This window comes from Cotesia glomerata, linkage group LG7 (assembly GCF_020080835.1).
Source record: "Cotesia glomerata isolate CgM1 linkage group LG7, MPM_Cglom_v2.3, whole genome shotgun sequence".
Taxonomy (NCBI): domain Eukaryota; kingdom Metazoa; phylum Arthropoda; class Insecta; order Hymenoptera; family Braconidae; genus Cotesia; species Cotesia glomerata.
The window spans coordinates 21,055,858-21,078,801 of record NC_058164.1 but is presented as its reverse complement, the minus strand read 5'-3'; the positions used below and the strand labels follow the sequence as shown (position 1 = coordinate 21,078,801).

The window sequence follows — 22,944 nt, the reverse complement described above, 5'->3', positions numbered from 1 at the left end:
CGACGTGTTTTTTTATGTTAAGAGCTGTTTAGTTTTTGGAACTGATCGGTCAAGCCGTTTAAATGTTATTCCAAAAAAACCACATTTGAAAAAATTTTTTTTTGCAGTTTTTCTGAGATTTCTCGAAATCTACTGGTTCAAATCGATCCAAATTATGGTCAAAATCTAAGTTTAGTCAAGCCCTTTCGAATGGTGCCAAGAATGCCGCGAAGAAATCGGTCAAGCCGTTCAAAAGTTATGAGAGGTTTACATACGGCCGTACGCACACACACACACACACACACACACACACGCGCACGCACACATACATACAGACGTACGGACATCATCGCGGAAACATTCGGAGAGGCTTCCTAGAACCTTAAAACGTCAACATCCGTTGAAAACTCGATTTTCGAAAAACATGGTGAAACCAATAACTTCCCGATTTTTGAAAATTTGCAATTTTCTTAGCGGGAAGTTAAAAATCTGGAAAACGGTTGACCCTAAAGGCCATCCCTGCAACTTCCCGCCAATTCCATACCTAAACGCTTGAAATTGCACTTATGACGTTTCTGAGCTCTTCGAGCTTAAAAATACAATTTGTGTGTTATTTTGAGCTCTCCGAGCTCAAAGAAATAGCTTTTGTATGCTTTTGAGCACTTCGAGCTCAAAAGGCTGATGGCAGTTTAATAAAACAGTATTTTTTGAATCTTCAAACTGCAATAATTTCTAAATGAATGAATCGATTTTCACACAGTTGGCAGTATTTCACGCACTTTTTCAGAATCTATGATATACGTTTGAACACAAACTGATCGAACCGAAAATCTTAGAGAAATTTGAAAAATTAAGTTTTTCCGAATTTTTTCGACAACGATAACTCACGAACCAGTAACCAATTTTTACGTTCTTGGTGGCGATCGACGTGATTTTTTAGGCTATAAGAATTATTTCATTTTGTCAAAAATGATCCAAAAAGAAATCTTGAAGTTATGTGAAAAAAACACTTTTTTCGTAATATTTCGTTTTCGATAACTCTCGAACAAATCAACCGATTTTGATGGGACTGGTAGCAATCGACGTGGTTTTTTAAGCTTAAAAGCTGATTAGTTTTTGGAATTGATCGGTGAAGCCGTTTAGAAGTTATTTGAAGAAAGCTATTTTTTGAAAATTTTATTTTTGAGATTTCTCAAAATCTAGCAAACCGAATCGATTCAAATTTTCACAAAATTCAATGGCAATGATACTCTTTGGATCGCCACCTATTTCGATCCGATCGACCGAGCCGTTCAAAATTTATAAGAAGTTTACACACACACACACACACACTTAAGGAGGACGCAAATGTCATTAGTACAGGACCTGAAGAAGACCTGGAAATTCGCGATATTGACGATACTACAACTAAAGATGACATTCTAACAGCTTTACAAGAGGCAGCTGGAAACGATTGTGGTATAACAGTAGAGGCCATTAAAATTCGTAAGGTCTTACGTAGCAGAACACAAATTGCGTCGGTGACTCTGGCAGCAACGGTAGCGCAGAAAGTGGTAGGAGAACATGGCAAGATTAGGATCGGCTGGACCAATTGTCGTATAAGAACAGTACTAAGACCAGTCCGATGTTATAAATGCTGGCATTTTGGACACCGTGCGGTTCAGTGCACAAGTGAAGTCGACCGCTCCAAACTTTGCATTAAATGTGGAGAAGAGGGACACAAAATCGCCGAATGTAATAAGCCTGCTAAATGCGCACTGTGTGCGGATCAACCCGGTACAGAGAATAACGCCTATCATGCCGGCACAAGCAGATGCCCAGTATACCAAGAGGCACTCAAGAAGATAACTGATAAACGAAAATGAGAATACTGCAGCTAAACATCAACCACTGTGAGGCGGCACATGATTTGCTCATGCAGGCAGTACGTGAACAGAAGCTTGACCTTGTGCTTATATCGGAACCGTATAAGCACCTCGGCGGCCAACCATAGGAAACTGACTGCACCACAAAAGCTGTCATATGGTCCTGTCGCAAGCTCCCCTTCCAGAGTGTCGTTAACAATGGCAGCGCCGGCTTTGTAGCAGCATCGGTAGATGGCATCCGCTTTTACAGCTGCTACGCACCACCTAGCCTCACTATTGTTGAATTCATGGACTTTCTGGATCGACTGACGGAGGACGCGAAGCAGTACTACCCAGTGGCAATAGCTGGAGACTTCAACGCCTGGGCAGTGGACTGGGGCAGCAAACACACCAACGCTCGAGGTAAAGAACTACTGGAAGCTTTTTCTACGTTAGATATAGTATTGTTAAACAGCGGTGATGCGCCGACGTACACTAAAAGAGACGCAAGTTCTATTGTGGATCTTACTTTTGTCAGCAGCAGCCTCATCAGAGGAAACTACGACTGGAAGGTGATGGAGATCTACAGGGCCAGCGATCACAATGCGATTCTCTTGGAAGTATCAAAGGACCAGAATCCTAAAAGACTGGCTAAGAAACTTGACATCGTTGGGTGGAAGGTGAAATCCTTTGACCCAGGTGCTCTAGCAGCTGCCCTAAATAGTGAACCGCTTACTACTGGATCTGCAGAAGAAATGACCAAGGACTTGATGAAGAGAGTGACCCAGGCTTGTGACACCTGCATGCCCCGTAAACGGGGCATGAACCAAAGACCTTCGGTGCACTGGTGGAACGAACACATCAGCTTCCTACGGAAAGAGTGTCTCAAGAAAAGAAGAATATCTCAGCGTGGTTATCGGCGGCCTGACTCAGTGGAACTAGTCGCAGAATACAAGAAAGCTCGTCGACATTTAAACAAAGCCATCAAGGATAGCAAGAAGAACTGCTGGAAAGAGCTAATCAACGAGGTGGACAAAGACTTGTGGGGTAGACCTTACAAGGTAGTCATGGCACACCTGAAATATCAGCCAATGCCGTCTCCTACGTGTCCTCAACTCTCACAGAAGATCGTGACTGCGCTGTTTCCACGACAGCGCGTCTTCAACTATCTGTTGACACAGGACGAACTGAATGATATTCCACCTGTCACAAAAGAAGAACTGATGGAAGCTTGTAACCACGTCGGGAATAATAAAGCACCGGGATTGGACGGAATCCCTAATATTGCCTTGAAAACATCTATTAAAGCAGCGCCAGCGTTATTCCTCGACGTCTACAACATCTGCTTGAAGGAAGAGACTTTTCTTCGGAAGTGGAAACAACAACGGCTGGTACTACTTCCGAAAGGGAAAAAGCTGCCGGAAGAACCGTCATCCTACCGACCACTCTGCATGTTAGACACGGCCGGCAAGATATTCGAGCGCATAATTCATCAGAGAATAGAGGCTGTAGTCGATCCACTCCAAGATACCTTCGCAGAATGGTAGCGAGCTACTTCACGAATAGGGTTCTGAAATATGACACGAAGAACGGTACGAAAGAGTACGAAATTACCGGAGGAGTGCCACAGGGATCAGTTTTAGGTCCTCTGCTATGGAACATCATGTATGATGGCCTCCTGAGAATAGCATTGCCTACGGGAGTCAAACTTGTAGCATATGCGGATGACGTAGCTGTCGTAATCGTCGCAAAGCACCTCGAAGATATAGAAATGGCATTTGATATTACATTCAGACGAGTCAATTTGTGGATGGACATGGTGAACTTGCAACTAGCCAAGCATAAAACCGAGGCAGTGCTCATCACCAGTAGAAAAACAGTAGAAACTATCAAGTTGAGAGTCGTAGAACAATAAATCACATCACAACCATTTATCTGTTATCTGGGAGTGATGCTGGATGCCCGACTCAACTTCAAACAGCAGGTGGAACACGTCAGTGACAAAGAGTCAGTAGTGAGGGCTAGTTTCGCACGGCTGATGCCTAACATCGGTGGCCCAATGCAAAGCAGGAGGCTACTATTGTCATCAGTAGTCACATCAGTGCTTACTTACGAAATATCTATTTGGGCTGATGCACTGGAAACTCAAGAATCATGGAGAAAAGCTGGATCAGTATATCGACTGAATGCCCTACGAGTAGCTAGTGCCTTCCGCACTATATCAGAAGAAGCAGTGTGCGTCATTGCCGGAACCCTACCTCTTCGAATTCTAGCAGAGGATAGACGAGCCCTTTACCAACGAAAAAGGTCAACTGCACTGAGCCCTGAAGAACTTAGAATTGAAGAACGGCAGAACAGCATAGGCCGATGGCAACTACAATGGGATGCTGCAGAGAAGGGTAGGTGGACGCACCGCCTCATACCTCGGATCGACATTTGGCTTAACCGGAATCACGGCGAGGTCAATTACTATCTCACACAGATGTTGTCGGGACACGGGTGTTTCCGAGAGTATCTGCACCGCTTTAAGCACGATGATTCTTCGGAGTGCCCGTCCTGCCCAGGAGTTGATGAAGATGCGGAGCACGTTTTCTTTGTATGTCCTCGTTTCGAACCATAACGTGAAGAGTTGGAGAGGATCCTGAACCAGAGAATGCAACCAGATTCACTAGTGGAAGCAATGTTGTCTTGAGATGCTGTCTGAAACGCTACCAACACGTTTACAACAGAAATCCTCCAAGACTTGCGTTCCACCGAAAGAAGAAGAGCAAATACCAGAAGACAGAAGGAAGGAAGTTAGCACCTTAGCCACCAGAAGGAAGAGTAGTAGCTAGATCCTCCCCTCACGAAGTAATGCCTGACGGCGGTTTCCATGAGGGAGTAGAGGAAAGAAGAAAAGAGATTTAGGGTTTAGTGAGTAGGGGCGTTAGCGTCGAGTTTTATTATGACCCTGCGTCGAGTCGTCACATATCGAGGCCAAACAGCTATGCCTGGAATCCGCAAAAAGGATCCCCCCCCCCCTAAAAAAAAAAACACACACACACACACATACAGACGTACAGACATACAGACACCATCGCGAGAATAGTCAGGGAAGCTTCCTAGGACCTCGAAACGTCGGGATCCGATGAAAACTCGATTTTCGAAAAACGGGGTAAAAACAATAACTTCCCGACTTTTGAAAATCTTCAATTTTTTTAGCGGGAAGTTAAAAAATTACTTCCACCAAGAATAGAATTTCAAGAAAAATTTTTACTTCGGCCAACACAATTTCGGTCTTCCTTCAGGCACCCGAAAATTTTCTTGAGCCAAGAATTTTGTTCTCCAGTCAAGAAATTTTTCTTTCTGTGTAGTAATAATGTTAATAATTTATAATTTTTTACTTTTTATGTTAGGATTTATCAGCAAAACTTGTAAATAAAATTTATTTAATAAATTAATCTTTATGAAAATTTAGTTTAATTTTTCAAAAGTCAAATTTTTTGGAAGAATATAATTAAAATTTAGAAACTTGAGATAAATTTTTTAAAGTATTTCCCTAATTAAGAAATCTAACGTAAAAAGTTATTAAAAATGATTTGAAACAATACATATACGCTTTCCATAGATTGAATCATTTCAAATTGGAAGCTAATTAAAATTTATTTTAATCTCAAAACTTCGTACTTGAATATATTCATATATGTTAAAACGATTAAAAATTCACATTCACTCCACAATCACGCCACTTAAAAAAAAAATCTTGTTTTATTCCGTACGCAAAGTGCTTTATTTCTTCACCCGAGTAATACTTCGAGTTATTAGAGTGAAAATTCAATCTGAATTCACTCCCGATTTTTCACACTGTAATAATAATAATTTACAATGAATTAATGCAAGAATATTGATTGAGCTTTACTATAATTTGTTACATTTTATTCTATATGACACATAATAAGACTAAATAAAGAAAAATATTTTATTATAATGTTTTTGTAACACAAATATTTTCTTATGTAATAATAAATACAATAATACTAATAATAATTTCATCACAATAAATTGAATATACATGGAGCATACGAAATAAATCGAAAAAAATTACCCTAAAAACAGGAAACATTTTTAGAGCAGGCGCTCAAATTATCGATTCGTGGAACCGCGAGTTATAATTAGAGTTAACATAATTGTACTGCTTTTAATGTAAATTATTAAATAGTTCACTGTTCAGTGGTGAAATTTCATTGCACAAATATAGAAATACATGATATCAGTTTCGTAATGTAAATATTTATTGATTATACCTATATTTGTGTATTTATTTTTACTTCCAGTTAAAACAAATACTGTTTGACAGTTTCATACGAAAAAAATAACAAACTGACAAAGTTCTTTCACAAAGGGTATTTTTTTTACTCTAGAAAACTTTTTTTAACCTCAATTTGAGTGAAAATATTTAGTTTTATTCAAACACAGAATTCACAGAAATAAAAAGCATTTTTTAATATTCAAAAAAATATTGTATAGATATTTAACAGGTGCAATTTTATCCACAGTCTGGCCAAATTCCAGTAAGTCTAAAATCTTACCGATTATGATCAACACTCTTATCTTTGAAAACTCAATCTCTGACACAATAACTCTCGACTTTGCAACACCCTTGTGGAAAAATTTCTCTGAAATGATGGTGAAAAAATTTTATTAATTACTAATAATAGTTCATAAAGATTTTGATTTTCTTAAAAATTCCGAAAAAGTCTTATTAAGTCGGAAAACTCTTCATTTGACTTAGAAAGTCAAATTTTTTGCAAGATTTGGGACTCTGCCAGAAGAGTTATTCAGAGAGTTATTCAATACTACACAGAAAGAAAAATTTCTTGACTGGAGAACAAAATTCTTGGCTCAAGAAAATTTTCGGGTGCCTGAAGAAAGACCGAAGTTGTATTGGCCGAAGTAAAAATTTCTCTTGAAATTCTATTCTTGGTAGAAGTAATTTTTTTTTAATTCAAATTATCATAAATACTTGATATAATAAATTTTTATATTTGATCAAGATTTTTAGATACTTTAGGGAAGCAGCTCCACCTACTTCAGCTGAGAAAAAAATTTTCTCACCTTGAGAAAATTTTTCTCTTGAATATTTGATACCTATTTTATATTATTCTCGCCTGCAATTATACATATTGAATGAAAAAAACTGATTCAATATTATTTGATCTTCCCATTGAAAATGTTAATCAATAAAAATATTAATGAAAATTTACTTCTATCGAGATATTTAATTTTTCAGAGCAAGAGAGAAATTTTCTAAAGACAAAAAAATTTACTTCTATCAAGAACTAAATTTTTTGGAGCAAGAGGATGAATTTTCTCAAAACAACACGATTTTCTTGACTTCAATAAATTTTCTTGAATCAAGATACGTATTTCTTAAAGCAAGAGAATTGATTTTGTCGGAATAAATGAAATTTCTTGTGTCAAAAAAAAATTTTTTTTCGCTCAAAAAAATAATTAGGAAGAAAAACATTTTCTAACCTCAAGTGAACCTTTTGTTCTGTGTATTAGATGCATCTAGCAAACTGACCACGAAGAAGTTATTACGATTTTCTAGGATTTTTTTTCCGTCCCTACACGAGCTGGTATCTCGGGTTTTCTCATAGAAAAACTGCATGCCTTGAAACCCTTCCTCGATATCGATTTTGAAGCCGTCCAATTTTTCAGGGCAATCTCTCACCTTCTCTATGTTAACTTTAATCGTCGCAAAGCACTTTCCATGCATGGTAGTTCTACCGTAGGGATCAATTGTCCGCCTTGTTCGAGGTTTTTGACCTACAGAACGTTGAACCGGTTCGCGTTTTCCCATCAAGCTCCGTAGACAGACTTTTTAATTTAGCGATCTGTCACCAGACGCTTGACACCATTTTGGTCAAAGATGATCTCAAATGGCTGACACAGTTCGTTGTTCTCTCCCGTGTCTTGAACAGATTTTGGGTAAAGGGGAATTTATTTTACTGCATGTTATGTTTTACTTTTCAATATAGGGGTGGTTACTGCTGGTACTTACTCAGGAGAAAAGGTATAAAGTACTTTATAATGCTGTGGGAAGCTTAATGGTGAATGAAATTCTTAGCTTTTCCACCGGTACAATATTACTCTAGTAGTACATAGAGGCATATTAAATACCTTAACAAAGCGCCTGTTTATTTAATAAAGCGATATTACCTTCGATTTTACCAATCTCCCTACTCACGGCTAGTAGTATAACAAAATTTTCTGGGTTCTGAATAATCACATACATTATTAATGTATATTATGCACTGAAAAAAAAAATAACTTGATTCAAGACAAAAAATAGTGAACCAAGAATATAATTTTGAAGACGGTAATTGTCTTGACGAAAAATCAAGACGAAAAATTCTTGAATCAAGTAAAATTTCCTTAAATCAAGAAAAATTTCCTTAAATCAAGAATTTTTCGACTCAAATCAAGAATATCAAGTTCTTCAAAATTATATACTTGATTCAAGAACATTTTTTTTTTTTTCTGTATGATATTTCATCATTTTTTTCTTCCTATAAGATGAAATTCATAGTTTTATTGTACCATTAAGATTGATTGCTATTTCTATATTGAAAAAAAATTAGGAAAACGGTTGACCGTAAAGGCCATCCCTGCAACTTCCCGCCAACTCTATACCTAAACGCTTGAAATTGCACTTATTATTATTTATTATTTATTATTTAGTTGGTGTAAATGCCAAGGCACAAAGCCGAATGGCAAAAATGATATACATAAAATTATAATTCACATAAGTACAGCTAATATATACATAATGGAAATATGAAATTTGCATGATAGTATAAAATATAGAATTTATATAATGTTCAAATGGACATAATGTTTTTAAACATATTAAACTTATTAACCAGCTCACTATTTTGTCATTGTTCGAGATTTATAAGAAAATCAAATACTTTTGTTTTGAAGGATTCTAGACCAAGAGAATTTGTAATTTCAGGAGGTAGATCTTGCCAGAACCGTATAGCTGATATAACAAACGAATGCTCGTAGATTGTGGTAACAAAGTTGGGTATTTTAAAAGTGACATTATTATTTCTGCTGGCTATTCTTTGTGATCGTCTGATAACAGGGTCTTCTTCAATAAATAAATCACGTAGAAATTTTGCTTCAATTTTGGAACAATTTGAAGAACACGCTGGCTAGAAAGTATAACCTCCGTGACTTTACATTTAACCAATTTAATGACCGTCGATATGGTGTGATGTGCTCATCTCGCCTCAGATTAAAATGAATCGAATAGCATTATTAACAAGTCGCTGCAATTTGCAATCAAGTTCATTCGATAAGTTGAGAAACACTACTGAGCAATAGTCAATAATAGGAAGGATAGTAGCAGAGACTAATAACTTGCGAGTCTGTGTGAGACAGAAAGTTCTTCCTACGTTTTAAACTATTTAGTGAACCATAAACTTTGCGTGATACCTGCGAGATATGCGTATCCCAAGAAAGATTATTTGAGAGATGGACTCCTAGATGTTTGGTTGAATTTGTATATGGTATTACATTGCCATCTATAATGATCTCTGGTAGCTCAAAGTTTTCAAGTAGTCTCAATTTATGTTTACTTATGACGTTTTTGAGCTCTTCGAGCTCATAAATACAATTCGTGTGTTATTTTGAGCTCTCCGAGCTCAAAAAATAGCTTTTATATGCTTTTGAGCTCTTCGAGCTCAAAAATTTGTTAGAAGTTTGATAAAACACTATTTTTTGAATTTTCAAATTGCAATAACTTTTGAATGAATAAACCGATTTTCACGCAGTTGGTGGAATTCTACGCAGTTTTTTAAGCCTCATAAGAGTTTCTAAGTTTCAATTAGTCAAATTAGAAATTTCGGAGTGATTCCGAATAAACACTTTTTGGTTTTCTTTCGTCAACGATAACTCACGAACGAATCAACCGATTTTGACCGGACTGGCGGCGATCGACGTGGTTTTTTGATGTTAAGAGCTGATTAGTTTTCGGAATTGATCAGTAGAGCCGTTTAGAAGTTATTCCAAAAAATCGATTTTTTGATTTTTTTCGTTAACGATAACTCACGAACGAATTAACCGATTTCGACCGGGCTAGCGGCAATCGACGTGTTTTTTTTATGTTAAGAGCTGTTTAGTTTTTGGAATTGATTGGTCAAGCCGTTTAAAAGTTATTCCAAAAAAACCACATTTGAAAAAAATTTTTTTTGTAGTTTTTTTGCGATTTTTCAAAATCTACCGGTCCGAACCGTTCCAAAGTATATTTAATGTTTAAGTTTGGTCAAGCCCTTTCGAATGGCACCAACCGCGATCAAATCGGTCAAGCCGTTCAAAAGTTATAAGAGGTTTACATACATCCACACATCCACACACACACACACACACACACACACACACACACACACACACACACATATATACAGACGTACGGACATCATCACGGAAACATTCGGAGAGGCTTCCTAGGACCTTAAAAAAAGAAGAAAGTCTCAGCGTGGCTACAGACGACCTAACTCCGCAGAGCTGTTGACAGAGTATAAAAAGGCCCGTCGAGAACTAAACAGAGCCATTAAAGAAAGTAAAAGACGCTGCTGGAAGGAACTGGTCGCAGAAGTAGAGAAAGATCCATGGGGCAGACCGTATAAGGTGGTTATGACCCACCTGAAATGCCAGCCAATGCCATCACCTACGTGTCCACAGCTCCTAGAGAAGATTGTTACTGCGCTGTTTCCCCAACAGCCGGTATTTACCTACAAGTTGGAGCAGCTCAACCCTGAAGACATCCCAACTATCACTTTGGACGAGTTGATAGAGGCAGGCAATCAAGTAGGGAATAATAAGACGCCGGGATTGAACGGAATCCCTAATATTGCCCTGAAATCAATCCTTAGGGCAGCACCGGCATTATTCCTGGACGTTTACGATACATTCCTAAAGGAAGGGACTTTTCCCCAGAAGTGGAAACAGCAACGGCTAGTGCTACTTTCGAAGGGGAAAAAGCTGCCGGAAGAACCGTCATCCTACCGACCACTCTGCATGTTAGACACGGCCGGCAAGATATTCGAGCGCATGATTCATCAGAGAATAAAGGCTGTAGTCGATCCACTCCTGGCAGAGAACCAGTTTGGTTTCCGAAAAGGACGGTCAACTCTGGATGCGATCAAATTGGTTGTTGATACAGCCAAGGATGCAATCGCCGGAACGAGATGGAAGGGTGGAAAGAAGAAATACTGCTTGGTGGCTGCTTTGGACATCAAGAATGCCTTCAACTCCGCTAACTGGGACTGCGTTATGCGGGCTCTAGAAGAAAAAAACGTACCAGGATACCTTCGCAGAATGGTAGCGAGCTACTTCACAAATAGGGTTCTGAAATACGACACGAAGAACGGTACGAAAGAGTACGAAATCACCGGAGGAGGGCCACAGGGATCAGTTTTAGGTCCTCTGCTATGGAACATCATGTATGATGGCCTCCTGAGAATAGCATTGCCTACGGGAGTCAAACTTGTAGCATATGCGGATGACGTAGCTGTCGTGATCGTCGCAAAGCACCTCGAAGAGATAGAAATGGCATTTGATATTACATTCAGACGAGTCAATTTGTCGATGGACATGGTGAACTTGCAACTAGCCAAGCATAAAACCAAGGCAGTGCTCATCACCAGTAGAAAAACAGTAGAAACTATCAAGTTGAGAGTCGGAGAACAAGAAATCACATCCCAACCATTTATCCGTTATCTAGGAGTGATGCTGGATGCCCGACTCAACTTCAAGCAGCAGGTGGAACACGTCAGTGCCAAAGCGTCAATAGTGAGGGCTAGTTTCGCACGGCTGATGCCTAACATTGGAGGCCCAATGCAAAGCAGGAGGCTACTATTGTCATCAGTAGTCACATCAGTGCTTACTTATGGAATATCTATTTGGGCTGATGCACTGGAAACTCAAGAATCATGGAGAAAAGCTGGATCAGTATATCGACTGAGTGCCCTACGAGTAGCTAGTGCCTTCCGCACTATATCAGAAGAAGCAGTGTGCGTCATTGCCGGAACCCTACCTCTTCGAGTTCTAGCAGAGGATAGACGAGCCCTTTACCAACGAAAAAGGTCAACTGCACTGAGCCCTGAAGAACTTAGAATTGAAGAACGGCAGAACAGCATAGGCCGATGGCAACTACAATGGGATGCTGCAGAGAAGGGTAGGTGGACGCACCGCCTCATACCTCGGATCGACATTTGGCTTAACCGGAATCACGGCGAGGTCAATTACTACAATGTCCTCGTTTCGATCCACAGCGTGAAGAGTTGGAGAGGATCCTGAACCAGAGAATGCAACCAGATTCACTAGTGGAAGCAATGTTGTCATCAGAAGCTGCCTGGGACGCTACCAACACGTTTGCAACAGAAGTCCTCAAAGACTTGCGTTCCACCGAAAGAAGAAGAGCAAATATCAGAAGATAGAAGGAAGGTAGTTAACACCGTAGCCACCAGAAGGAAGAGCAGTAGCTAGTTCCTCCCCTCACGAAGTAATGCCTGACGGCGATTCCCATGAGGGATTAGAGGAAAGAAGAAAAGGGGCTTAGGTTTTAGTGAGTAAGGGCGTTAGCGTCGAGTTTTAGTATGACGCTGCGTCGAGTCCACATATCCAGGCGAAACAGCTCTGCCTGGAATCCACAAAAAGGATTCCCCCCTCTGAAAAAAAAAAAAAAAAAAAAAAAAAAAACACACACACACACATACATACATACATACAGACACCATCGCGGGAATAGTCAGGGAAGCTTCCTAGGACCTCGAAATGTCGAGATTCGATGAAAACTTGATTTTCGTAAAACAGAGTGAAAACAATAATTTCCCGATTTTTGAAAATCTTCGATTTTCCTAGCGGGAAGTTTAAAATTAACTTGAATCAAGAGAAAAATTCTTGAACCAAGAAAATAATTTTAAAGAGTTTTATTGTCTTGAATCAAAACAAAAAATTCTCGAATTAAGTAAAATTTACTTAAACCAAGAAAAATTTCTTCGTTTCAAAAATTTTCTACTCAAATCAAGAAGTCGAAATTCTTCAAAATTATTTTTTTTCTGTGTACATAAAGTAATAGTTTTAATGGTTTATGGTGTAGATTTTTTTAAGGAGGGGTAAATATGATAACTTTGAAAAACTGCCTTATGAGAAGTTGTGGAATAAAAATTGCAGCTTAATATTGTTTTGTAAAGTTATAATTGAAATTTTGGGCTTGAAATTGAAAAATTTTTCTGTCTTTTTAGCAGCAATAAATAAAAATTTATTTCTCAATCCAGCTTGAAAAATAAGCTCTAAATCAATAATATGAAAAAATTACGATACGTGGAAAAATTTAAACGATCTTTAAAATTGAATTATAAATAAAATTAATCACTTGTAACTTATTTGTTATTAAGTTATTATCAAAATTAATTTTTCAATTTACTTTTTGGTATGCACAGTAAAAAATTTTGCGTCATATTGCGTCAAAAAAGTTTATGTTAAATATTTAACACTTTTTTGTGTTGATTCAACAGAATAAATGTTAAATTTACACATAAAAGTGTTAAATATTTAACACTAAGTTTTTTGACGCAAAATTTTTTTACTGTGTGTACAATAGATAATTATTTTTTTTTCTAAAAAAATTTGATAGAAAATTATTAAAAAATTAAAAATAGCATTAAATATATTAACGAAAACTATGAATATTTAAAATTTACCTTGGTCAGTTTATAGGTCACAATTTTATTAAAATTTGGAAAAAATTCACGGCGTTTTATCATTTTTTATTTCAATTTTTGTAATACCGCAAATAATAAGTATCTTCAAATTCTTTGAATTTTTGAAGCAAATCAATTATTACAAAAAGAATATTCTAAAAATCTGCTCTTTATAATTAAAAAAAATTATTTTTATAATTATTTAATTGTTAAATTTTCATAAAAATTAAGTATCATCAGTTTTTCACTAAAATTAAAAGTTTTTATGAAAACTAAAACTTCATTAAATTCAGATATATTAAAAAAAATCTTTTATTTTCATTATTATTGAATATATATTAATTTTAAATATATTTTTCTACAATTTGGCAAATTACAACACTATTTAAATTTAGCGCGTAAAAAAATCTCGGCAGTCAATAACTGGGAGCTTCTCAAAAAATCCACAACCACGCTACTGTTCGGTTCTCGTCTTCTGTGATTGTGTTTCCAATAATAACAAAATGGACGCTATCTCGTCAGCATATTAAACCGAAGTCCTGAACAAAATCAACGTATATATACAACAATATTAATAAATACTTTAAGATAAAAAAAAAATTCATTAAATTTATCAAAGGGTAAGTTGTTAATTTCTTACTCAACAGACTCCTCTTAGAACTTTGTTGTAAACTAATTACATACACACATATTAGGTCATATTTGTATATGTAATTATTTGCAGTAGATTCAGCGTCGATTTAGGTATATACATTGAAATAAATAAAATCGTGAATAATTATTAATTATAAATATTAAAATTAAATTTTTTACTCACGTTTCCTCTAAAAATTTTATAAATTCAGTTCGTTTCTATTTCCGACAAGTCGTTGACTGTCACATTATTTTACATTTATATTAAAAACGTGATCAGTGGAAATGCATTTGTTATTTGTTATATATAAATATAGTACACATGTAAATTGTAAGTAATCTAATTGGTAAGTAAAGTGGTAACTACCCAAAAGTTTTAAAATGTGATCTGTTTAAAAGTTATATTTATTATGTTCATTTTGAGTTTTTTAACCTTTGTGATCAAGATGGTATATATTCATAAATATATATATGAAATTATTAATTCTTCATTTTTATTAAATTTATATTTAATAAAAAGCAATGTTTATTATTAATTCTATTTATTTGTAGCTATTGTTGGTGCGAAATTATTTTTTTATAAAATTATTTTATTATTAAAATTAAACATCTGACAATTTTTTTTTGATAGGTGAATTATTACAAAAAATTTTTTTTTTTAATTCTATTCAATTTAAAAAATTTTTATTTTTGTTTAAAATTTGTTAAAAAAAAATAAGAAATTTTCAAATGTTTGATTTTCATTAAAAATTTTTTATTAGTACAAATTTTTATTTTTCAGATTGAGGTTCATTTATTGTCAATGTAACAGATTGTTTTATTACACCAAGTTTGGTAGAAAAATTTTAGTATCAAGAAATTTATTTTTATCAAGTTTTTAAATTTTAATTTAAGCGAAATTAGCAGGCATTGACAATTTTTTTTGTTTTCAACAAATAAATTATTATAAAAAAATTCAGTAATTATTTAGTTTCTCAGTCTGGATTATTTCCACTCATTAGAATGATATTCAGAATTTTTTTTTAACAATTATTTTTTTTCTAATGTTTATTGTAAACAGAATAATAAAAAAAAAAATTTTGTTTTTTTAATCTTAATTTTTTATGTTAAAAAACGAGATAACTAAAATTTAAAAATTCCATAAAATTTTTTCTAAAAATTTATAGTTAAAAAAAGCTTAAAAATTTACAATTGTTATTTTTTAAAAATTACTTGGTGCTAATTTATTTTTTCAATAATAATTAAAAAATTATTTTAGATTTTTCAATTAAAAATTTTGATCTTATAATTTTAAAAATTGTGAAAAAAATCGTAAATTTGTAATTCAAAGTTCTGATACAAAATAATGACATTAAAGTTAACAGTCACTTGATAATTTTTTTATTTTATTTAAAAAATAAATTTTTGCTGAAAAATTTTTTTTTAAAAAATAGCATTTAAAATTTTTAAAAATTTTTACGTCAATTTTTTTTTGCCATAATTTATTTGTTAAAAAAATTCGAAAAATTATTAACATCTGCAATTTTCATTAAAAAATAGGTAAAATCTTTTTATTATTTCAATTTATACATAAAAAATTTTTCAAATGTCTGCCTAAAAATATTCTATAATAATTAACAGCTCATATAAAATAAATAATTGAATAGTATTAAAAAAAAAATTCCAATTAAATGACTAAAAATTTACTAATTAAATTTATGCTTAATGTAAAATTCCAACTAAATCACAAATTCTTCCCTCAACTTTTTAAAATTTCTCAAATTAAAACTTAAATTACTCGCCAATAAATCTTTAATCAACCTAGGGCGTCCCTTAATCCAAAACTTAGAACAAAAATAAATAATCAATCCAGCAAACTTGAAGTAATTAAATGAATTAAAACCTTGCAATTAAAACTTACAGAACAAAATAATAGCGCACTTAAACAATTAGTTACTAATAAATCCTGGTACAATAGCTCTTAAAGTTATTGTAACTATTAAATAAACTATTACTGAATTAAATCCGGTAAGTAGGACTGTGGTTTTAAAGGTTTAGATTTAATGACCCTTACATTAGTCAAGTTAATTATTACTTTATTATCTGTAACAGTAATTAAACCTTTATATATAATTTCAGAATGAATTAAGACTAATATCGTTGAAAAATTGAACATTGATCATTGAACGTGAAGAAATGCAGAATTTTGACGATCTTGATATCGAAGGACGTAATCCTTCATATTTGTCTGAAGAAGAACGTGAAAAGGTAAAAAATCATCACTGAAGATTCATCGGCGACTTATAATTTAAATAAATAATTTCTCTCGAATTTTTTCAGATTTTTTTTTCAATTAAAAAAAACATTTTTTATTTTTATTATTATTTTAACAAAAAATTTATTAACTAATGTAATTACAGGATGAAAATGACCGGAAAAGATTGATGAGATGCAGCGTAACCGCTGAAGACAGCACTCTTCGTCCAGTATACTCGCAGATGGAAGAAGGCGATATATGGTGTCACATATGCAATCTCCAGTTGTTTGGGGCCCACAAACTCCAGAGCCACAACAACTCTTCTAGACACAAGCTCAAGTTAGACGAATGGCCGTACCCTGTGTCCCTGTGGTCAGACAAGGACACTATCAAGAAACTGCAGGGTCCTCTAAGCGGAACAATCGGGATACCAAATTCTCTAGCTCCTGGAGAACCAGTTCCTCCAGGCATGGAAGACCAGATCACTCGGACAACCACCATCCAGATGAGCCTGGACCGCCACCAAAGTTCACCGCTCGTTGGTCTTGAATATCTGCTAGAGTTGGTTGATAACGACTCGTGCGAACCCAGTTACACATGTGTATTGTGCGACAAACGCGGCGATCCTCGAACAGTTATGGCCCATATTACGAGCTATAATCACCGTATTTCTTATTTGAATCGTCACTTTCCAACCATATCACGTGCGATCGGGGATTTACCACGGACGCTTAATTATAAGCGTGGCGCTAACGAAATGTCAGTGTTGGTGGCTAAAAAAATAGAAGAGAAATTTGGAAGATTGCAACCACAGCTTGTTGATAAGGCGCAATTTGAAAAAAACCGAGTTCAGTTTATTAAAAATGTCTTTGATGAGTATCATTTTAGGTAGGTATTCATCTTATTCTTTTTAAATTTATTTTTGATATTTTTTAGTTGATTTTTAAGAAATTCTGTTATCATTATTACTAGATATTTTTAAGAATTTTTTTATTTGAGGATTTGCAATAATTAATTTGGAAAAAAAATAGCCTGAAATTTTTTGATAAAATACTAGATAATTTTATTGAAAAAAATTTCTTTAAATTTATTACTTTGTTCTGAGTTTTAGTCTATTGAATTATAATTTTTTTTTATTATTGTAATGTGATTTCATAGTAATTTTTTAATTTTTGCTTTAAGGAGACCCGGTGGTCTAGCGGCCTAAAATTTGAGCTATTTTAAAAAATTTTATTTCTATATGAAGGTAATGACTAATGCTTTCAAATTTTTACTACACTTATTCTATTACTTATCAACTACACGAAAATGAAAATTAAAAAAAAATTTTTTTTTTAATTAAAAAAATGGCGCTGAAATCCCCCTCTCCAAAAAAATGGACCTTACTGGCGCAGGTCGACTGAGCTCTCCCTCTGATCTGAAATAAAAAAAAATGACAGATTTTCAATTAGTATAAGTATAGTTATCGTCGGAACTAGAATGAAAAAAAATAATAATAAACAAAATGGCGCGAAGTTAAAAGAATTTTTTGAAAACGAATTTCAGATTCGTACTTTTAACTACGCGCCATTTTGTCAAATATTTTTTTTTTTTTTTTTTTTTTTATTCTAGTTCCGACGATAACTATACTTATACTAATTAAAAATCTGTCATTTTTTTTATTTCACATCAGAGGGAGAGGTCAATCGACCTGCGCCAGTAAGGTCCATTTTTTTTTAAGAGAGGGACTTCAGCGCCATTTTTCTAATTTGAAAAAAAATTTCTTTTTTGTTTTGATTTTCATTTTCGTGTAGTTGATAAGTAATAGAATAAGTGTAATAAAAATTTGAAAGCATTAGTCATTACCTTCATATGGAAATAAAATTTTTAAAATAGTTTAAATTTTAGGCCGCTAGACCACTGGGTCCCCTTAAACTTTTTGATCAATATTATGATTTTATTATTTTTTAATTTTTCATAAGTTCCATAACGATTGAAAATTTTACTAATCATAATTAAGAAATGATTTAATTAAAAAAAATTTTAGATTGGTAAACAGTAAAATTTTTTAATAATTTTTTTGTGTTCATTTTTTCCAAATTAACTTACACAAAATTTAAATTAGAGAATTAATATAATTTAAAGAATAATTAATTATTAAAATGAAACTAATAATGATGGTAAAATTAAAACTAAAAATCAATTCGCTACAGCAAGTGAAAGTTATTTTGATAAAAATGATCTAAACATATATTTTAAGATATTGTTGTTTTTTGATATATATAAATTAAAAGTGGCTGTTTCCTACGTGCGCAGGGAAACGCCTGAGTTAACATTTATGGAAGTTTATGATGTGCGATGGGTGACAAACTTTGAAGAGAAACTGGCTGAAATGACTGCCGATAAGAAAGGTGAGTGTGTTTATTTATTTACTTTTTTGCAAACTTTTTTTTTCATTGCTAAATGAAAAATTTCGATAAATCTCTAATGAAGATTTAAAACTTTCGGTAATAATTACTATGGACCTTCCTTAGTAATAATTACTATTTTTCTGTACTGTTATGAGTTAACAAATCATTGACTAATACTCTATGATTTTATTACAAAAAAGATGTGTCAAAAGAAGTGGATAAAAAGGAAAAATCAAAAAAAGAAGATAAAATAATGGAAAAAGCATTCCCTAAAAAAATAGAACCCGATACTTCTAAATCGTAAGTAAAAATTTTACTATTATTAATAACATAAATTAACACATACCTTATACTAAACACAAAAAAAACTAACAGATGATTCTTCTTAAATTTAAAAAAAAATTCTAAATCTCATTTCGAAAATTGGTATTTTTTTAGATCTATGAAAATCCGTATAGTAACAAAAGAAAAGCTGATGAAGAAGTCGTCCAAAGACAACGTTCGACCCTCTGATGACACAAAGTCCCTATCATCCTTATCAAGTATATCCAGTAGTCCATCTCCATCGCGGTCGCGTTCACGCTCGCCAGGGAACCCTCGTTTCAACCCATCAAATCACTCAAAAAGCTCTTCCTCGAAGCACCGTTCTTACTCCTCAAAATCGCGGCACCACACCCGGGGATCGCGTTCCCGATCGCATTCTATAGAGCCCCATCGCGAGCGCGACAAATGGGAAAAGTACCGTGAGTTGATCCGTCGCACGGAAGAGAACCTAAACCGCGCATTGGCATTCCACGAAAAGAATCCGGAGAAGCATCCATCTTATCCGGATGAATGGAAGAAATTCTGGAACCGGCGGTACAAGGAACTCCAGGCAGAAGGTAAAGATCCGTCTAAGCATGACTTCAAACCCGAGTGGATTGAGTTTTGGAACAAGCGAATGCGGGAGCTGCATAATGAACAGCTTTCTTCCCGCAAAGAAGACATTCGCAAGCAACTGGATCTGCCTGAGGACAAGCCTCCGGAGCAACCGATCAAGTGGAGCTCCAGCACCAAGAGGAATAGCAAAGAAGATCGACTACCGTCTCCTCCTCCGGTAGCCAAAAAGACCCGGTTGCCGGATAGCGATGATGATGATGTTGAGTATGTTGGTACCAAGACTATCAAACCAGAACCCAAGGTTAGAACCGCTGGAGAGTACCGGGAACAACGGGAACGAGAACGGGAACGGGAGCGGGAACGCGAACGCGAACGTGAACGAGATCGTCACCATGAGCATGCTCGCGAAATGGTCCGCGAACGTGACTATTCTTACCTGTATGCGCGTGATAAGCCGCCCTACCGACCTTATTACCAAGCGACTCCCAGACCAGTGATTCACCCCAGAGTGCGGCATTATGCTCCCTATCCATTGAAAGAGAAGTCCGCGAGTCCGCCGGCCCAGAACTTGGAAGCTTTGAAGGAAGATCTGGAGATCATTGGGCTGTTGAGATTGCTATCAGCCATTGAGCAGCAGCTAGGCTCCATGGGACCGAAAGTAGTCGAACTGCTGAAGCGAGCTCTTGCTCTGGAAAAAGCAAAACCCAATTCCGCGGAAGAGTTGCTGCTTGATGAGGAGGTAAGTGTCTTCTTCGAAGCTGTTAAAGAAAAACTAAAGGGCCAGTTGTTCGCGGGGATGATTGAGAAGAAAGCGATTCCTGCTACCAAATCCGCTGTCCAGAATATTGCCCAACTATTGCACAAAGCGGAGGAAGACAAGAAAAAGAAAGAGGAAGAGGAAGAGAAACGCAAGAAACAGACTGAAGAAATAGCACGTTCCTTGGCTTCTTTTTCGCGGTCTGCTTTTCTTACTCGCAGTTCTGATGTTAGCTCGATGAAGTCCGAGCCTGTTAGTGTTCCAGGTGTAGGTGCTGTTGATAAGGTTGCCATTGCTCAGCAGATTGCTGCTGCGTTAGTGGCTCAAGGGAGGACCAATGTCTCCCAAGATGAATTAGAGACTCTGATAAACGCAGTCGTGGGAATGGCTGAAGCTTCGCAGCACAGCGACAAGCCGATTACTGCTGCTAGCTTTGTGAAAAGTTTGACTGCTACTGAAGCCCCAGCAGCTCCAGCTCTCACTCCAACTCCGGTAACTCCAGTAACTCCAGTAGCTCCGGCGCCAGCTCCACCTCCACCTCCAGCTCCAGCTCCAGTTCCAGTTCCAGTTCCAGTTGAGGAGAAGAAACCAGAATTAGCTCCGGTGGAAACTGTTGAAACTCACGCTGCTAGGATGGAAAACCTTACGGACAATGACCTTAAAGACCTTCTGCAGAACTTTAATGATCTAGGAACTGACAAGCAGCACGGGTTAATAAATTTCTTAAAGAAGTTAGAAGCCAGTGATCCTGCTAGAGTTGAAAAGCTTCGTGGGTATGTAAATTTAGGCAGCTCTGGAGGCTCCGTTCGCGATGACTCTCCAAGGGATGATGAGCCTATTAGTAAAGGACGCAGTCCTTCGCCATTTGCTTCCCGCAAAGGCGCTCACAATCCCTCAGATGATGACCACCTTAAGTGGAAACCCAAGATAGACATGTTTGCTGATGATGAAGAGGATCGCAGACGCAAGGACGATGAGAGACCCAAAAAGATTGACCTCTCTGATGACGACGATGATTATACTTTTGAAGACATTTACAAGGCAGCTGACAAAAATGTCCTGGAAAGCGAGAAAGCTAAAAGACACTCTGACTCTGTAGCACGTTCCTGGTCCCGATCTAGGTCCCGATCCCCGTTGTCGCGCAAAGAAAAGTCTAACGATACTATCCTCAGTGAAACCAAGCGGCTGATAGACAATATCATGGGTGGGCTTCCCAATAAGTATGTAGTTAAGTCACACATGCAGAGAGAACGTTCCCCCGTTAATTCTGACATCCTGCCCCCTGGGTCCACTAATGTAACCATTCCACCGCAGAACTACCCGCCGTTCAACCCACCCAATCAGTCTCTCCCTCCGGTGCACCAACCTGCTCAACTCCACCAACCTAGCCACCAGGTTAACTACAACCTACCCAACCAGCAGAACCCCTACCCTCAGAACTACTCCCAGCAGAACTACCCTAACTCGGCCTACATGACCAACAACGTCCAGCCGATGTCGAACATGAACAACGGATACAACCAGCCGTACAACCAATCCTACTCTGGGAACAATATGGCTCCCAACCAAAACCAGTATGGACCTCCGCAGAACCAGTACCCCCAGTCTCAGCCCCAGTCCCAACAGATGTACGGCGGCCCTCCGAACCAGTACAGCTCGGGGCCCTCCGCTCCTGGACCGATTGGCTACCCTCAGCAAAACACTAATCAGTATGGAAATTACAATAGATTCTATTAATTATTAATTCTTAATTATTAACGATAATCTTTTTCTTGTTTTTGATGTTGATGGTGTTAATTTTTCAAGTCCTCCGTTTTCTATGCATTAGTTTTATCATTCGAGATGGAAATTAAGGTCATTTTTCCGAGTGAACAAAATATTTAAATAATTAAAATGATTTTAATGTTACTGTGTAAAAATATCAAGATTATTTTTTTTAATTTGGTTATCTTAATATCATCTTACTCTTCGGCTTGTAAATTAAGTATTATAGATTTTGCTATTTACTGTGTACTCGATACTTCAATAAGCAAGCGATTCAATAAAGTTTTGAGAAAGATTTAAAATAAAATTGACCGAGTTTAGTGTTATGATAATAGATTTATTTATTTATTTATTTATTTTTATTTTAATTGCACATTTAATGACTAGATTATTCAGTCTAGTTGTATTTGAGACAGTACACTTTCTTAACCTTATATCCTTACCCTTAGTTAGATAATTAATTATTAATTACAAATATGCTGCTTATATAAAAGTGGACTCCGGTTTTTTTTTTCTTTTTTTTTTTTTTTTTTTTTTTTTATATATTAGAGGTAAATGCAACAGTAAATTGATAAATTAACTTAACTGATTAAGGTTTTAAATAGACACTTGAGGAGCTTCCACTTTTGTATAATTCCTGGAGAATTTTTTCTGTAAGTTTGGATGTGAAGCTATGGAGATTTTTTTTTTATTTTAAAATGTTAAATTG

General features: G+C 35.8%; 2 protein-coding genes across 6 annotated transcripts in view; one reads left to right on the top strand and one right to left on the bottom strand.

The window, feature by feature from the left end:
* The window catches only part of LOC123268583, a 51,124-nt gene extending 36,668 nt beyond the window's left edge, over positions 1 to 14,456 (bottom strand). The window contains exon 1 of the mRNA XM_044733808.1: positions 14,394 to 14,456. The gene's annotated coding sequence lies outside the window, so the exon portion shown is untranslated. The remainder of the gene's footprint in view (positions 1 to 14,393) is intronic.
* Positions 14,059 to 22,567, top strand: LOC123268576 (uncharacterized protein CG7065-like). 5 transcript variants are annotated; one of them, XM_044733797.1, is made up of 7 exons: positions 14,059 to 14,196; positions 16,328 to 16,456; positions 16,609 to 17,333; positions 18,741 to 18,835; positions 19,036 to 19,135; positions 19,274 to 20,048; positions 20,079 to 22,567. In XM_044733797.1, exons 2-7 carry the CDS (start codon positions 16,385 to 16,387, stop codon positions 22,206 to 22,208), a joined length of 3,897 nt encoding a protein of 1,298 aa, XP_044589732.1. In that variant the 5' UTR covers positions 14,059 to 14,196; positions 16,328 to 16,384; the 3' UTR covers positions 22,209 to 22,567. The 5 variants fall into 5 exon arrangements, with proteins under 5 accessions (XP_044589732.1, XP_044589731.1, XP_044589727.1 ...); XM_044733796.1 differs by having other exon boundaries at positions 19,274 to 22,218; positions 22,408 to 22,567; XM_044733792.1 differs by having other exon boundaries at positions 19,274 to 22,567.
* The last annotated feature ends 377 nt before the right edge of the window (positions 22,568 to 22,944 follow it).

Bases quoted from the DNA above. Each gene is read 5' to 3' on its own strand.
- LOC123268576 (XM_044733796.1), top strand. From the start codon at position 16,385: ATGCAGAATTTTGACGATCTTGATATCGAAGGACGTAATCCTTCATAT. The intron at 16,457-16,608 runs GTAAAAAATCAT...ATGTAATTACAG, and splicing joins CTGAAGAAGAACGTGAAAAG to GATGAAAATGACCGGAAAAG. The intron at 19,136-19,273 runs GTAAGTAAAAAT...GTATTTTTTTAG, and splicing joins GAACCCGATACTTCTAAATC to ATCTATGAAAATCCGTATAG.